Genomic DNA, 18,714 nt, shown 5'->3' with positions numbered 1-18,714 from the left:
GGGACAGACACACCTGCCCAGCAAAGAAAGAAAAGGTAGCCTACATGCTGCTTCTCCCCTGGCACTGTTTTCATCTGACTAGCTCATTACAAGTTGCTATACCCCTTGTTGGGGGGAAGGTTACCCTCCTGGTCACTGCACCACGTGGCAGTCCTCATTAGTCCTAGTCATGGCTAGTTCAGTCCGGTTGACCATCAAGACCAAGCCTTACAGTATTCGTGTGTCTCCAAGAACATACAGCCACATATGTGAAGACTTTGGGGGTACCAGCAGAGGTCACCTTACAGTGAGTGTGGCTCTTGCAGTGAGCCTTCCTTTCTCTACACATTTAAAGTGTTGCCTTCACCACTGAACGGCTCAGGCAGGTTCAACAGTATTAGACTTTTGATTTTTAATTCAGGTAAGCAAAACAAAGCAAAAGGCTCAAATTAAATTATTAGGTCTACTTTTCATAATAACAGACTGGAATTGGTAATTCAAGTATCTCAACGCTAATATGTAAGCTAATTAAAAAGTGCAGTAAATTGGATTCAGTAGTAGCTTGGAATTCACATTTAAATGAATTGGTAATAACTCTGCACTGTGCTCTGCACACAGCAGGGGCTGCTGTACAGATGGGGAGGCCTCCATCAGGCCTCCATCTGGCCTCGGGCGGCCATCCTGATCTGTGAATGGGGCAGCAGAGAGGCTTGTGCTCTGAGGTATGAGGACAGCTGCAAGGAATACTTCAGCGCTTGGTGGTTGTTTTACTTTTCTTTGAGAAAGACTTTTTAGGATCCTGCAGTGTTCTGGATAGCTTATCTGGGGAAGTGAAAAGTGTCTTTGTGAACAATACGGATACATTGTAACTCAGTAACAAGGGGACTGACTCTTTAATGATGAAGGACAAGACGGCTTTCAGCAGAATAATTCTGGTGTTGTTCCAAGAGGTACTGCTTTGGACGCAGGATATCTGCAGTTTTCACAGAGTAGATTTTCTATTACACATGGCTCAGAAGAGAACTGGTAACTGACAACCAGAGGCCCAGCCTCCTTCGAGCCCCTAGGCTGGGCTAGGCATCTTTAACAGTCTTCTAGTTTATGGGATTGCAGAGTGACACAGGAAGTACCTAAGCACCAAAGGGTCCCTAGGGTGCAGGAGGATGAAATGATGACAACATAAGACATGACCCCAGCTAACTGGTGATTCATTCACCATCACATTTGCTTTCTAAGATGACACCAAAGGTAACCAAATGGTTTGTGCACTGAAGAGACTAGAATCTCATAGAGATGGGCACACTCTTGTGGCCGTTTTCACTCTTTGAATCACTTTGCATCGAGGATGGGTTTGTCAATCACTCCTGCTGGGAAATTCTATGGTGTGAAGAGGAAACAATACCCAGAGGCCTGCCCGACCCAGTTATTTACAATTATATCTTGAATGCAATTTTAGAATAATCAATTTCATCTGAAACAGTCTTTGAATATAAATAAGCTCCAGAATAAAAATGATTTATTTATGTGGCTTATTAGGAAATAAAAGCTTCAGTTAACAAAATTGGTTTCTCTTCCTGGACTCACTGTAGCCCAGAGCACCCTCCTTCATACAGATGGCCCTGCCCACGATCCAGTTGGACTTGCAGGTAAGCAGAGGAATGAGGTTAATTCACATTGCGCTAAGTACTTCTCTGTTCTTCAGGAAGGAAGTTCGCTCACAGGATCTCCTCACCAGACTGCATGGAGAGCTTCTTATACAGCGACCCCCCGACCCAGGCTGCATGGGGGGAGGTGTTGCTCATATGGGCCTTCCAGGGTGCATGGTTTCCCCCAGTAATATTCTGCTTCAATTCAATTTTTAAACGCTTACTTTATAAGCCAATGTTCATGAGTTATTGGGTTTATTGGGAGAAATTATGATAGAACTGCCCTGCTATTGTGAATCCCAGGCTAGGTGGAGGATGCATGAGGGTTCCTCCTCTGATCAGGCCATTGATGCTCCACTGTGCATCACAGGGAGTGACTGAAGTCACACAGAGAACACTGAGCGGCTTGTCACCTATTGCTGTCCTCTTACATAGCATAGGCATCTGAAAATAGGAAGCAAGGAAGGCACGGGTGCTTCTTAACTTTTACATCCATGCTCCCCTACATACTGGGCACACCATCAGGGAGACCGCTGAGAGCACCTGGATTACACATAGTTCAATAGCTAGTTTCCCGAGTGGGTTTTAGCTGTTTATATTTCAGAAGTTAAACTTATCAATGATCAACCTTTGAATGAATACACAATGTCTATTGATCTATGTGGAACCAAAGTGTTTTCTTTGCCCTTTCAAAAATCTGTTGTCTAGGCATGTACTTACAAAGTGAGAGTCCACAGAAAAGCCCCTGTTCAGATATGTCCTTAGACATATACCCACACTGTCATGTGAATAGAAACATGTCCCTGTAATGCAAATACTGGAGTGATGTGTCAGGTGCTGATGTATAAAAGACAGAGGCAAGAGTTCAGGGTAACTTGGGCTACACAAGATCCTACCCTAACCACCCGAACTCCTCAAAAAAAAAAATCCTAATCAGACACATAAATTGCCTGTACTGACTGGTTTTGTGTGTCAACTTGATACAGGCTAGAGTTATCACAGAGAAAGGAGCCTCCCTTGAGGAAATGCCTCCATGAGATCCAGCTGTAAGGCATTTTCTCAATTAGTGATCAAGGGTGGGAGGGCCCATTGTGGGTGGTGCCATCCCTGGGCTGGTTAGTCCCAGGTTCTATAAGAAAGCAAGCTGAGCAAGCCAGGGGAAGCAAGTCAGTTAAGTAACATCCCTCCATGGCCTCTGCATCAGCTCCTGCCTCCAAGTTCCTGCCCTGTGTGAGTTCCAGTCCTGACTTCCTTTGGTGATGAACAGCAATGTGGAAGTGTAAGATGAATAAACCCTTTCCTCCCCAACTTGCTTCTTGGTCATGGTGTTTTGTGCAGGAAAACAAACCCTGACTAAGACATTGCCCAAGCATATTTCCATAATTATGAAATAAACAACATAAGGTCTAGTTGGCCATCCAATACTAAATGGTCAGCCCTTAAAACACACACACACAGAAAACATTGTATAGACTGACCAGGTTGTACTTAAGGGACAGTTAACAAGAAAAGAGGACACAATTTTGAGAGAGAGCCAGGAGGAGTGTATGGGAGGGTTTGTAGAGAGAAAGGGGAAGAAGAAAACGATATAATTATGTTCTAATCCCATGAAGTAGAAGAAATATTTAAAAAAAAAACCCTGGTAATAAAAGTATCCTAAGATATCAATGAGAAGAAAAAAAATGAGAAAATGCAAGGCATAGGTGCTAACATTGTCAACTTAGATGCAAACTGATGATAGCTAGCCCACAACTAAACAGTCATGGAGAAGAAGAGGGGAGAGGTCAGGAGAGAAAAGACATCGTCCTTACGTTTGGTGGTCTCCAAGTGGTCTCTGTATGATGGACTTCAGCAGTGGCTCCGGCCGGATGGCCACCGTTGGGGATGTTTTGGGGCTGGAGTCTGACTCCCCACTCTCCTCATCACCCATGGCTTTTATGTAACTACCGCTCCTCATTCTCCGGCAGGGTATCTCCTCCTCTTTGCCGCCTGTGGGGTATGCACCCCAATCGTCCTGAGGCACCTGGGAAAGAGCAGAGACAGCCTGTATCAATCACGCCCCTCTGAGGATGTGTCCTGTGATTTCTTGGAAGACATAGCTCCTTTGGGTGTTCACCATTTTAAGTCACGTACATGTAAAGACATGCTTTTCCACAGCCTTCCAAATCCAGAAAGGGTCTCCGTGCGAAGCCATTGATTTTTCCCGTTGTAAACGATAAAACATTATGGGGAAAGTTGAGAAGGTACTAGGAATGGAGGGAAATTTCTGACGTCTAGATTTCCATTTGGAATCAAAAGTGATTACAAGCAAAGAAAACTGAAAAGAGAAAGAGAAGGGACAGTGACGGTGATATCCACGTCGTTGCTAAATGTCTTCCAGTGGCAGACGCTAACGAAGGAGAAGAGGCTCAATCCCCAAAGCAGACTCACATGACATACACAAAACACACGCACTGGCAGATGAAAGAAGACACCCCATCATCTTAATGCAGGCAGAACTTCATGTCACTGTGCATTCTAAGGAAGACTCAAAGAATGCCAACACAACTTCTTCCTGTGGTGTCCCTGGCCTGACGGTAGCCTCGATCACCAGATGATGAAGCTGGTCAGCATCCTGGCTCCTCTGATAAGCTACATCTCACAAGAGTGAACACGACGTGTCTTAGAACAGCAGCCCAGCCCCTGATTCAGTACAGCTCCAAAGCAAGGCACTGTCCCAGGCTGTGCAATTCTGCCAACAGCTCCACAGGCTAGTAAAGGCTGATGCTGGCTGAAGGAGAGGCTCTCAGATGCTGCTGGTGGAGGGGAGTGGTAAAGCTATACACTTAAAAAGTTTCCAAAGTGGTATTTTTATCGTAAAACACTTCAATTTTCAGCAATATTCTGCAATTGTCCTGAGAGGGATCCCGCTTTCCTTCCAGCCTCAACACTGCCCGGAGCCAAGTGCTCTGGCCCTTCTGACAGAGACCCATATGGCTAATGGGATGGCAGGCTCTTTGGCATAAGGCACCAATGTTCCTTCCTGAATAGCGTGGTGTGTGCTGTGCCTGTGGTTCTGATGTCTTCCACGTTGTAGTCAGAAGCTCCTCTACATTCTTCTCTCATTCTGTACCTCAGGCTGGTCAGTGTTTGAGTGTTTCTGTGTTATAGTCTTATCTTTGTGTGCCAAGGTATAACATAACCCACGAGGCCCAAGAGGGAGGCCACAAATTCAGCTGGCTCTCTCCAAAATGAAGCCAACCCACTCTGTAGCAAGGCTTGATACTGCGAGCTGCAGCTATCGCTCAAGGGCTTAACAGATCATATGTTCTGCACTGAGGTGGGGTAGGTGTTGCTTGTAGCTTGAGTGTTTTGGGATTGTAACAACGCAGCTCTCTGCTACACTATGTGCAGGTCTGAGGAAGAACACAGGCCATGGTAAGATGGCTGGGTAAAATTTTAATGACCATGTTAAAGCACAGGCCACACTCATCACAACCAGCTGGTTTTAGGCAGACAGACATGGAAACCAGTGACATAGAGAGGCTGTATTGGTATCGGCTCACCCATGTACAATCTTGTTATATAGGGAGACACCATGTCCTGACAGTGGAAATCCTTCAACACTAGAGAAATGTCACAGTATGTATGTTCAATGAACCAACTCTTGGAGCACCTGGGAACTCTTATCTGGGTGATTTCTTACCAAAGCCTCTTCAGTAACCACACGATGGAAATCCAGGCAGAGGAATACCATCTCTGTGGCTCTTACCAGATGACCAGGATGTTCCCATCATGACCAGGGTCCCCGTTTTTATGCAAAGGTGGGCCAGCCCATTCATATTCTGTGTAAACCTTGAGAGTCAGTTACCAGGACAAAGGAGGGAGCTAGGATGGTAATTTGTCTTTGAGAATGGCTGCACATGGACTCTATTGGAATTTCAGAAGAATCTTTCCTTAGACATAATAAGACGGTTATGAAGGCAGAACAACCTGTTTTCTGGGCCATCCCTGAATACCACAGATGCAGTAAGCTCTGAAGAAGTTGATTTAATTTATAGTCCTGTAGGCTTAGAAGTCCAAAAGCATGCTGTTGGCATCTGCTTAGCTTCTGTGAGGGGCTTTTGTGAGGCAGGTGAGCCTTTCTTCCTCTGCTTCCTGACCACAAACTGTATTACATACATGCTGTCATCATAGCTATGACCAGGACAACTCACTGCCCCAAAGGACTACCTCTGAATAGGAGCATGCGGATTTGAGGACTCACTTTCCAGCACATAAACTCTCGGGGACACATTCAAACCACAGGAGGGGAGACACAGGAAGTGGGCAGACTTGCTTTAGTGGAGGAACACAGTGGTAAGGGGCACGGCAGGTATCAGCAAAGAGCAAGGGGGATAGAGAGTTTTCAATGATTTTCTCATCTATTTATATCTTCTAAGCTTTTCTAAATTGTATATTAGTTTTGCCAGAACCCTGAAAGTCACCATGAAGCGATACACTCTGAAGGTGATGGATTACAGCGTGCTTAGGCTGAAAGGTTAGCGCGAGTGGGGGTTCTGGGGAAAGCTGGTGACCGGCAGCCAATACAGGCTCCTGGAGGGAGGCTCCAGGGACCACTTAGTATGAATCTGGCCAGTGGAATGGTCCAGGCAGAATAAACAGCATTAAAAGGGACAGGTGGCCAGCCCCTGGGCTGGACCAGAAAAGCCTACATTCTTCATCTCTCAGTGAGCATTCCAGGTGATGGTCACAGGGAAGAGGACAGAGGGAGAAGATGCTAGCTGCCTCCAAAGTCAATGCTCACAGTCAGGTTTATGGAGAATTTAGGCTTTTTGTTTTTGTTTTTGTTTTTTTTTAAACCAAAACCATGTTTCCATAAAGAACAAGGTAAAGATTGTGGTTTTTTTTTCCCAGAAGCCTACAGATTAACTAACAAATGAGACCAGCTTGTATGTTTCTGTTTCTGATTTAAGAAGCCAATTTCACAGCCTTTGACAGAAAAAGAAATTCAATACAGAAGGAGTGTAAAGCAGCCGATTTCCAGAGCATATGCCTGGGCTATGAAAAGCCACCAAGTCTCAGTAAACAAACCTTCCCCTTATGGTAGAAAAATGTTAAAACCGGCAGCAGAACGCAGAGGAGTGGCCAAGTGTGCACCTGGCACTCGCGTGTGGCAGCTTCACAGCCTCAGGGAAACAAGCTAGAGGCTTCCAGCCACTGCAGAGCCAACCCCCTGCCTTCACTATGCCAAGGCAGTCAGCTACCCCAATCGCCAGCATGCAGTGGTGAACAGCATTTATAATTTCTGTAAAAGGGGAATTCTCCTGAGACTGACATCTGTGTGCACTATGGCTCTGTACTTTAAGCCTGGCTTAACACTACGAAACGAAAACATCTTTCTTTCAACAGGCAAGGCACAGGGGAGACGGGATAGAATTGTACAGTAACGTCCTTCTTAGGTAAACTACAGGGACATGCCGTCTGAAGCTGTGTTCTCTCAGGAAACATTTTCCTCATTCCGTCGACACCGTGTGTGTGTCTGTGTGTGTGTTTTAAACAAGTATCAAGTACACGAGCCACGAGGGAGAGTGACAGCTGGTCCCTGCATGCCGTCGAACGGAGGGCAGATGAATGACAAGGGACCCAAACAGAGCATCCCATGGAGTTACCAGTCTTTCCACAGACCCATCTGGGGAAATTCAATTCACGCAGGGAGTTCTTTCACACACCCAGAGGTCCAAAGATGCTTGTTTTAAAGGGAGCCGTGTGCAACTCCACCAAGAAATGACTACCTACGTCCCGCACAAATCTGAGACAGTTTTCCTTGAGCCTTGCTATGCCTTGTGTGAAAATCAGGCTTATTTGTTCTAGTTGGCAATTTTAATGAGCAATGGATTTTTTTTTTCTTCTTGAATATAAACCATGTAAATCAAGGAGAGCGAGAACATCACTCAGTTGGCAATTCACCAGGAATTGTTTACCATTTCCAAATCCCCCAGGCCTGGCAGAGCCTTCCTGGAGTCTGAGTCCTCATTACAACACGCCTGTGTTGCTCTAATTTGTAGCTCTCCAATTACTGCGACCCTTCACTCAGAAACAAACACCAGAACACTTTATTCTGTGCAGATTTGCTATGCCCAAACATTTTTTATTTTATTAAAATGCTTTTAGTTAAAAGTTACTTTCTTTTTTTCTTTTACATTAGAGATCAGGCCATGTACCCATAGCCATCTTTCTCCCTCCATGCCCTATCTGTCCCACCATTCAACAACATGTCCTTAAAGAGGTCATATGAGCTTCATCTTAGAATACTCGGAAAGATGTTGGAAGTGTTTGTATAAAGGGACACACAGTCTGGTGAGTTTATAAAGAATTAGAAGAGAACAGTGGTTCTCAATTTTCTTAATGCTGCAACCCTTTAATACAGTTCCTCATGTTGGGGTATACCCCGACCATAAAATTATTTTTTATTGCTACTTCGTAACTATAATTTTTGCTATGGTTATAAATTTTAATGTAAATATCTGTTTTCTGATGGTCTTAGAGGACCCCTGTGAAAGGGTTCTTTGACACCCATAGAGACCATTACCCACAGGTTGAGAATCCCTGTCGGAGAAGGAGAGTAAGGGGTATAGTTAGCATTAACTGTCAACTTGAGAAAATCTAGAATCACCTATAAGGGCAGTCTGGATTGAGTAATTGTTTTTTTTAATCAGGCTGTTCTGTTGGCATGCTTATGAGGAATCATTACTTAATGTAGAAAGGCCTAGCCCACTGTGGGTGACATCATTCCCTAGGCAGGTAGTTCTAGGCAATATAAGAAGGCCAGTTAAGCATGAGCCAGAGAATAAGCGTGCAAACAACCCAGCAAGCAGCATTCCTCTGTGGTTTCTCCTGTACTTCCTTGGCTGGAGACAGTAATGCATGGAATAGCAAGTAGCCCTGTCTTTAGATTCCTGTCTTGAGTTCTCTCCCTGAATTCCTTCAGCGATGAGTTGTGACCTGGAAATGTAAGCTGAAACAAACCCTTTCTTTCCCTACATTACTTTTGGTTAGATTGTTTATATCACAGCAGCATAAAGAAAGCTAGAACAGGATGCCTGGGTGTACTTTGAGGTCAAGGAACCTGGGGAAGGTGCGGCAAGAGCTCTGTGCAAAGGAACCTGGGAACATGCAGCAAGAATTCTGTGCAAAGGAACCTGGGAGCATGCGGCAAGAGCTCTATGCAGAACTTCTAGTGGTGAAAAGACTTCCAAGGCCAAGGTCTTCCTAGCCAAGCTGGGCAGTGGCGATCTGGTCTGTGACGGTGAGCTTTGGCTAGTGTTTGCTTTATGAGAGGCAAGAGCTAGGAGAGGTTTTGGATGTAGATGCCAGAAAGCAGGGCGTCTAGGGCTAGGAAAGGAGACCTCTGACACTAAGAAACCATGTATAAAAAGAGCAGCTGTGAAGGCCAGCCTCAGACCCATGCCTTGTTTCTTTCTACATCAGGTTGTGAGCAGCCAACTCTCATCTCCAGAGATACACTGGAGCCTGAGTATGTGCAGAATCTATCCCTCCAGCATCTGGGTATTCGTTTCCTGCCCCAGAATCATTCTGAGTCATTAGCTCTTGGCTAAATGGTCGATCCTTTCCCTTGGAGCTGCTGTCTCTGTCTCTATGTCGGTCTCTCTCTCTTTCTGTGTCTCTCTGTCTGCCTCTGTTTCTATTCTCTTCTCCTGTTTGTATGTGTCTCTCTGTCTCTGTTTCTCTGTTTGAATCTGTCTGTCTGTCTCTCTGCCTCTGTCTCTATCTATTTTCTTCTCCTGTCTTTTTCTCTTTCAATGGTTTTTTGGGAGAGTCATTCTCTGGGCATTATCATACATGAAACAAGGCCCACTGGAGTCTGCGTGGGTTGAAAGTATTCTTGAGAGAGTAACTTACAGCTCCACAACTGCCAACCTGAAAGGGTCTGAGTGTTCAACATCAGTCAGCTCTTGTTTAGTGCTGGGGGACTCAAAGCAGCTTCTGCGGAGGCTGATGTCAGATAAAACAAGGGAGAAGAGGCTGGTGGGAAAAGCATAGCCAAACGGTCTCTTATGATAAGAGGTCAGAGGTTACAGGAGACACAGCTGAGGTCTCACATCTGTCCTTTTGGGGATGGTGAGCTTATATAGCCTGCATCAGATACCCAGGTGTCTCTCTGGAGAACAGGCAGGAAGACTAATGATATGGGTTCCACATCTCTGAGTCAAGAATGATTTGTGGGCAGTTCTCACATCCTTTTACTTATTTGGCTATGCTGGGGGCATGTTTGCTAGGGCTTCATGGAGAATGTTTGGGAAGAATCTTTAATAGGAGCCACAAATCTCTGAGTCAAGGTTTAATGATGGTGCTCATGTCCCAGCCTTTTCTTACTAGGCCATGTGGGGACACTTGGCTCAAGGTAATCCACTGCTTTGGGGTTTCACTGCTTCCTTTGCGTGTTGCCTGATTTCCTCTCTAGGGATGCCTCTAGTAGGTTAGTCAGACCCTTTTGTTTTCTATATTCTGGATGCTTTGATTTTGTAGTCTTGAAAGCCACAGAAAGACAGTCTTTCAAGCTCACCTTTCACAGCGAGTTACAGAACCAGACTTCTCATCCCAATCTCTCCTGTGGGCCCCTGCTCTTCTGCTGCAGATACCTAGGAAGAACACTTAGTGTTCAAACTGAAGTGTCCTATCCTCTCTTGTCCCTGCTTTGCCACTCCTTGCATGGTGACCATAGGTTTATGTGGGCACGCTCTCCCAGTGCCCCTGCCTCACCCTACTGGTACCTGTGTGGCTCTCTGTGTTGTACTGATTCTGGGGTCTGCAATGAACAAGTTATCCTTATAGCTCAATGTTACTTTTAGTGATGCTAATTAAGAATAAAATAAGAGAGGGGATGAAAATGAAACCTAAGATAATGAAGGATACATTACAACTGGTAAGCCAGAAACACAAGGCGCACTATAAAATCTCAGAAGCTGTGTTGGTGACAAATTGAGAAGCTTATGAGGACATGGATACATTTCTTAATACATATGACCTACCAAAACTGAGCCATAAGGACACAGGAAACTTTAATAACCAAAACCAAGAAAACAAGATCAAGCCAGCAGTAAAACATTTTCAAACATAGAAGAACAAAAGAAAACAAACAAAAGAATAAGGAAAAAAAACCAATCTGGGACAAGATAGATTCAGTGCTGAATTTTACTAAACTTGTTAATAACAAGCATTGATTCTTCTCAAAGTAACCATAAAAGGCAGAGAGGAAACTTCACCCATTCTGTGAAGCCAAATGAGACAGAATACAACCAATCAACAAAGGTTAACATACTTATTGAAAATACATAGAAATATTCTCAATGTAATAGCGAACAAGATCCAAGTGCATCTCAAGAGCTAATGCAGGACAAACAAGAGGCATTTATTCTCAAGAATACAAGAATGGCTGACCGTATGCAAACCAATAATCCACTATATTAACAGAAGGCCTGGAGGACTCTATGTGACTGACTAGCCCCAAAGACACAACTTCTACATCTCTTCATGATAAACATCAACCAGTTAAGTACAGAAAGAACACATCTGAACATACTAAAGACTATATGTGACAGAGCCATAGCCGAGATCAGATGGAGCGGGGTGGAGGAAATGTTGAAGATGTTTCTTTAAGGTCTACAATAAAAGAAAGGTATGTATGGCTACAGTTCGTATTTGGTACAGTGGGCGCAGTACTGGAGGTCTTAGAACAAATACATCAGAGAAGAAATGAAAGGTGTTCAACCAGGAAAAGTAAGTAGAGTTATTATCCCTCTTTCTCTGTGTCAAAAAAAAAAAACCAACTCAAGACTCCACGGAAAGATTAATATTAGACAGATAGATGTTAGAACTGATAAGTGAATTCAGTAAAGTTGCAGGATATGAAGCCAATGTGAAAAAACTCAGAAACACTGCTAGAAACTGATATATACTTGCTAATAATGAAGCCAAGAAAGTGTTTTCACTCACAGCACCTACAAGGAAACAATACATCCAGGAATACATTTAATGAAGGAAATGAATATCTTATATAATGAAATTGAAAAGGGCCAATGAAAGACTGTGAAGAAGCTCCTTCTGTCCCCACACTGCAGACATATATGCAAGTATACAAATGGAAAGACCTGTTATGTTAATGGGCTAGAACAATTAATATTTAGACTGGTAGCCTCCTGATTTTTGACAAAGGTGCAAATAACATATACCAGAGAAATGACAGAGGCAACCATCAGTGGTACATAGAAAACTGGATAACCCCTGTGCGAAAGAATGAAGTTAGACCCCTGTCTTTCACCCTGTATAAAATAAACTGAAAACAGATCAAAGGCCTAAACTCAATATCTGAAACTCCGAACCTAGAAGAAAACACAGGGATACTTCAGGTGTCAGCATGAGAGATGGTTTTTATATGACTCACGGAACACCAGAAGTAAGAGCAATAACAGGAAATGAGATTATATGAAACTAAGAAGTTCCCAAACAGCAGAGGAAGCAATCAACGGAGTGAGGAAGCCACCCGCACGGTATCTGTGTGCTATCCATCCGGGATGGCTAATATTGATGTTCTACTTGATGAAATCTGGACTCAACGAGGAAACACACCTTTGGGCAGGTCCATGAGGCCATTTCAGGATTGACTGGGTAGAGAAGACAGTCCCTCAGAGTGGCCAGCACCTTCTCATGGTGACTGGGATGCAGAGTGTAAGAGCAAAAGCAGAGCCTCTTCCCTGACCACCTTCGCCTCTTGGCACTGAATGCTTTTGCTCTGCCATCTGTTTCTGTCACTGCCCTTGGTGTCCCCAGCTGACATCAGACTTCAGATCCCTCAGCCTTCCAAGCAATTCCTTAGTAATCCTGAAAATTCTCATCGCCAGATTGGAATAGCTGAGGCATCTGGCTTTGTGAACCCATCAGTTCCTGGGTTCTTAGCTTCTTGGGTTGTTACTTCAATAGGTGGCCATGGTTGGGCTACCCAGCCCTCATCACAGAAGCCAATCGAGTGGCTCCTTGTTTTCTAATAGGAAAATACTTTCCTTCCTTCCTTTCTTCCTTCCTTCCTTCCTTCCTTCCCTTTCTCCCTCCCGCACCCCTCCCTCCCTCCTACTTTTAAAGTGGTCCTTCTTTCCTCCCTCCTTCCCCCTCCCCCTCCCCTTCCCTCCCTCCCTCCCTTCCTGTCATCCTTCCTTTCTTCTTTCCCTCTCTCCTGAGACAGAACCTGGAAGTCACTATGTGGCTAAGGCTGGCCTTGAACTTGTAATCCCTCTGCTTTCAGCTCATAAGATCTTGGATTACAGTCATGTAGCATCATACATAGTGACAAATTCCAAAATATATACAAAACTCAAACAATTCAATAGCACTTCCCCATGAATCTCATTAAAGGATGGAGAAATTAATAGAGTGGTTCCTATAGAGGATGGATAATCACCAAGTCAATGGGAAAAAAAAGAGATCAACAGCTTCTCACCAGGGAAATGCAAATCAAAACAAAGGTGAGATGCCACCCTACCCTCCCTGACTTCTACCAAAGGCAAAACCCTCACAAATTCTGCCTAGAGAACAGAAAGGCAATGGCCCTTGCTCACTGTTGATGGGATGTAAACGAGCTCTGCCATTATCAAAGGCAGTATTGGAATCTCTCCCCCTTGAAAAAAATATCTAAAACTAGATCTACTTATAAAGTGATCACACTACTGGTATACATCCAAAGAGTACAAAGTCATCTATTAAAGGGATACGTATGCAACCATGACTGCTGCAGCCTAGTTCCAACAGTGTGCGATCAATAGACATGACCATTAACCTAGATATAAAGAAAATATGATGCATTAATATATGTGATCTATACTTATACATAAATATACACAGTGAGACATTATTGAGCCATAAAAGGGGAGATCTTGTCATCTGCAACAGTCTGAGTGGCAATGGAGGATACACAGTAAATAAAACAAGACAGAGATACACTGTGTGTCTAGCTCATTTGGTGAAGGTAAAAAATTGATGTCTAAGATGAAGAAAGTCCAACAGTGGCTAATGAAGCCTGGGAAGGATGCATTGAGGTGGAAGAGGGAGGATGGGCAACAGGCACCAAACCCCAGTGGAGAGGAGGAGTAAGGTTAGCATTCTGCAGAGCATAGTGTATGCCCACTGCGCACATCATATTTGAATCCATACAAAGAGCCAGACAAGAGGAACTTGAAGGCTATGAACAGGAGGTGACACAGACATGGAGCTGTTTGTCACCTTGGCTTGACCTCTGTCTATTTATATGTGTTGAAGTGTCATAGTCTTCCCCACAAACATAAAGCAATTGTCTGCCAGTTACAAAGAATAAAATAAGAAGAGAGAAAAAAAAAGGTTGTATCATGGAGATTCTCTACAGGCAATGGGCAAGGTGACACGAGTGAGTGGGCTTCTGTTGGGACGCTCCGAGCTGGCTCACAGTCACAGTGCTCGCTTCTGGGATCTGAGGAAGCCAATGGTTAGGGCTGGGCGCTTCTTGATACTCTAGACTGCTGACTGTATGTAGCACATGTGAATGTAAATGTGAACTTTAATATAAAAATAAATATAAACGCTGCTCGATTGGACAAATGTGACGGAAAAACGAGATTCTTAAGTTACCGCTTTTATAAGTGGAGACAAGCTTCCAACCGTGAATTCACGCCGGACCTTGAAAGGAAGGAGGGTCAGTCAGGAGGGGCTTATGGCCTTTCCCATGTGTGGAGGATGAAGAAACAGCCAGGAGAGAAGCAGGCTGGGAAGGCCTCAGAGGAAAGAGCCCTGAATCGGAAACAGCGAACTATGCGTTACTTAGAAGGAACAGTTCCTCATCCCTTTCTGTCAATCTCTCTCAACCTTTCAAGACTTAGGAGTCTTGTTTGTGAGAAACCACATGTACTCCCAGCTACACAGGCAGGGGAGTAAACCCTAACGACTTGTCTTTACTTGATAAGGGGCCAAAGAAGCTAGGGTCACTGTGGTTCCACTGTGGTTCCCCATTGTATGTGGGGAAACATCCAAGCCACAACTCAGACAGGATATGGGGCAAAAGAGGCAGGTGATGGGGGCAGGGAGTGGCAGGGATTTGGTGCTCACAGGGGTTGAGGGAAGAGAATATTTTCCATGGAGCAGAACAAATGTGCCCTCCTTGCCTGGTACCAGGTACCCTCCAAGGCCAGAGTCTGCTCCTCAGCACATAGGGAACCGCTTGGCCTCTGAGCAGCACACAGTGAACCGCTGGTCCACACTCCTGCCCCATTATTCCAAGTTTGGCTTTAAGACAGTTTGTCTGCTGAGGCAGAAAATAAAAGAACAAAAGCCCTTTCGGAGAAGAACGTGGGCCAGAATTCCCCTTCAGTTCTATTTACTGGGTTTTGACCTACTTACAAACACGAATCGTCCTGGAGTGTTAACTATGGATTCCGGGCAATCCAAAGGTGGATGGAGAAAGTCATCCTTTTGCTCAACCGCAAATCTCTAGTTTCCGGTAGAGAAAAAAAATGCTGCCCCCAGGCATTGGCTTCTTGTTCTTTTAGACCATGTCCTTACAAAGCACCACAGGCAGGCACATGCCTTTAGTTTTAGTTCCTTCAATTCCCAATGCTAGTTGTGAAATGAAGCCTGGGCTTATGAGACCCACAGCCAGGACTTTTGCACCCGAAAGTTTAGCGCCACCAGCATGAGGGGACAACCCTGTGAGGACATCTTTGAATGCACCCGGACATCAATTCAGCTGGGTCTGGGGACAAACGCTGCCTGAGGAGGTGTGTGTATTTCATAAATCTTCCCACAAGTGGCAGTGAGACAGGTAGAGGACAACAGGGAAGAAGGGAGGAGATTTTGTTCAGAGGTGAAATTGGACGGAGAATGGCGTGTGAGGGAAAGCTCTTTGGGGATAAGCTATTTCTTTGGGGGGTGGTTTTTTTTTTTTTTTTGAAAACTATAACTTCACTCTAGGGTGCCCAAACCTCCCTACAGGTTTAATGTTCGGAGCATGCTACTCATGTGAACAGTGGGAGGGGAGTAAGTCTGTGCCCATTGCAGCTGCCGTGCTTAGCAAAGCCCAGCAGCCTAGGCCACCATTAGCCACAGAAGGACTGATGGAGGTTGACAGAAGACCTAAGGCGGTTGGGGCTTGTAGGTGGGTTCTATGGCTGTCCTCCTCTCTTCCTCAGCCATATCTTGCTAGTTTTATGAAGCACCAGAGGAACTTTACGTCAATGTTACATTCCATTGTGTCTCATGGTTCCACTGAATCTTCACAGCACAGTGCCGGACTGTTTGGTCTTTGCCTGCTGCTTTGAAGGGACGGGAAGTATTGATGTTTGCAAGAGCCATCTTGGTTAAGATAACAGCTGGACCTGCCCCTGACTGTTTGGCTAACTCTCCCTATTGGGGTCTAGCTCTAGGCAAGGAAGGAGGAAGCTCCAGAGAGGAGGGGGTAGGGTTGACCTGGCTTCTACCATTGAGGCTTGGAGAGGCTGGCTGAGAGAGAAAACAACTGATGCTGTCCTCAGTGATCAATACAGTGCGGGAGGGAAGTCCAAAAGTTGGTGGCGAGCTCCAGGCCTGTGGAAGCTCCAGGCCAGAGAAACTTCTAGAATGACACACAGACTGCAGGGCCTGGCAGGACAAAGTTCCAAAAGCTAGGAATTTAAAAAGAAATGCCAGGGTGAGGGAGAGACAGAGAGGCAGAGGCCAATGTGTGGTTTACGGTTACCAAGGTGTAGACAATAGATCTGACACAGGGCGGGCTCCCTCCTTTGGCCCCAACAGGAGAGACGCTGTGAGTTCTTGGTAAGACCTGAAGACTGACTTGGTGCCTGGCAGCATGGCAGGGCTCTTGCCTTTCAGTGCCTGGCCATACATCATGGGTGCTTTACATAAGCAGAAGCCTATATCTTTCGGTGTGTATCTTTTAATTTTAACGTGTGCATACACAAATGTGAGCGCTTTCATGTGTGTTTACCTGCATGTGTGTACACATGCATGAGGAAGCCATATCTGATGTCAGGTGCCTCCCTTAATTACTCTCCACATTATCAAGGAAAGCTTACCCACTGAATGCAGAACTTGCTCTTTTGACTAGTCTGGCTAGCTTAATGATTTTTGGGGGTCCCTGGTCTCTGTCTTCTGAAATCTGGGATTACAGGCAGTCAACAAATGCTCGCTCAGTAATTACATGGGCGCTGGGGACTTGAACTCTGGTCCTCACATTTCTGTGGCAAGTACTGGGCATATCTTCCTAGCCCTGTAGCATGGACTTTCCAGAGACGGATAATGGAACCATTACAGCTGCAATGATATGGTGGCATATGGGACCCCTTCCACCTAACCTGATAGGGAAGGGGCAAGGTGTAGAGAGAGCAAAACCACCAGAAAGTCATGGATTTTTAAGTGGATATCAGATAAAGGGTAATGTTGCACTTGCCTTTGGAGACAATTGCTATGTTCCATAAATGGAAGCACTGAGAACAGGGTGACTGGAAGGCAGAAAAGGGACTGTGCAAAGTGGGAATGGTAGCCTCTGGGCTGGTGCTGAGCATGTGCAAAGCAGAGATGGTAGCCTCTGGGTTGGTACTGAGCATGTGCAAAGCAGGGTCGGTAGACTCTGGGCTGTGGGCTGGTGCTGAGCATGTGCAAAGCAAGGTTAGTAGTCTCTGGGCTGGTACTGAGCATGTGCAAAGCGGGGTCGGTAGACTCTGGGCTGTGGGCTGGTGCTGAGCAGATGAGGGTAAAGTGCAGGGCAGAGATCTCAGGACTGGAGTAAGGTGGACACGGGGTGAAATGCCTGTTACAGCACTGCCCTGTGTTCGGGGAACACTGCACCAGAAATTTCCCAGGCACAAAGGAAAAAAGGACAAGCTTTTTGCTACTATAACTGTGATAGAACCAGAGTAAGCCCTAATTTTACTCACGGTGTTCCTTTAGATAAGCAGAGAGAACATTGTACATTTGGATATCATTAAGGTTTGCCAACTACAAGCAAAATTTAAACCTTTTCTACTGCTGTAAAAATAATACTTTATCTAACTACCAATTTGTCTCTTTGAATAAATCTGTCTATACAAGCAATTTGGTGAGCATCTCCTTTCAAAACAGAACCAGTGAGCCTTGGACGATATACCAGGAAGAATTGGCACTGCTGGAAGCCTCTGCCACCTGACTCCCAGAAAGATTCACAGTTGTTCATCTGTTTCGTTAATTGGCCACTTGGTGACTCAGCCAGTGTTTAGAGCCATTACTCAGTATCTAAGAGGGTGTCTCTCTGCCAGAGCATGGTCAGGCCAAGCTCTCTGGCTCTTACAGGATTCGGATTTCTGATTTGTGAATTAGATACGTACTATATACCCTTAAGGAAACCTGAAATGTTTAGGTTGTGCTAAAGGTGCCACTGGCTGGCAGTGGCTGCAGCGGCTTCCTCAGGAGTGGCAGTGTCTACTGAGGCTGAGACCTCCCCTGTCATTCTTGGTGAGAGAATTATCAGAAGTCAGAGAGGAGAATTATATAAAATACAGAACAGCACAGTGCTCTGGATCCTGTTAGCAATGTCTGTAATGTGTGTATTTTGCCTTGGTGAATCTGTCTTATCCACACCCTGGAGAAGAGGGACCCTTAACACAAATGAAACTCCCTGTCATCACCATGTGCCACACGGCTTAGGGATGCTGTTGTCACGTGAGAGAAGTGATCTCATGTGAATGGCAGGTCACAGACACAAGCATCTATGTGTTCAGGGTACTTGTGTTGCTGTGCTACATCCCTGGCACCTAGGAGTGGATGGTCACATTGGAGCGGTGTTCCAAAGGACAGCCCAAGGGAACCCACACCTATCTCCTATCTGTCATATTATGACTTTGTTCATAGACGCCAACACAGGGAGTGAACCTGATGTGCATTAGTGAGTGACTGGCTAAGGGAAGGGATGTCCACACATCATGAGATGCTGTACACACATCATGAGATGCTGTGCACACAGCATGAGATGCTGTACACACATAGCATGAGATGCTGTACACACAGCATGAGATGCTGTACACACATAGCATGAGATGCT

At 45.2% G+C, this 18,714-nt stretch overlaps 1 protein-coding gene across 2 annotated transcripts in view; it reads right to left on the bottom strand.

Annotated features, from left to right (window-relative positions):
• Nucleotides 1–18,714, bottom strand: part of Dlgap2 (DLG associated protein 2) — a 720,970-nt gene that overhangs the window by 87,870 nt on the left and 614,386 nt on the right. For both annotated transcript variants that reach the window (XM_028766298.1, XM_028766297.1), the window contains one exon: nucleotides 3,437–3,648. In XM_028766298.1, the coding sequence (XP_028622131.1) occupies nucleotides 3,437–3,648 (212 nt within the window). The remainder of the gene's footprint in view (nucleotides 1–3,436; nucleotides 3,649–18,714) is intronic.

This window comes from Grammomys surdaster, unplaced genomic scaffold (genome assembly GCF_004785775.1).
Source record: "Grammomys surdaster isolate TR1022 unplaced genomic scaffold, NIH_TR_1.0 167, whole genome shotgun sequence".
NCBI lineage: Eukaryota > Metazoa > Chordata > Mammalia > Rodentia > Muridae > Grammomys > Grammomys surdaster.
This window is presented reverse-complemented; position numbering and strand designations above follow the sequence as displayed.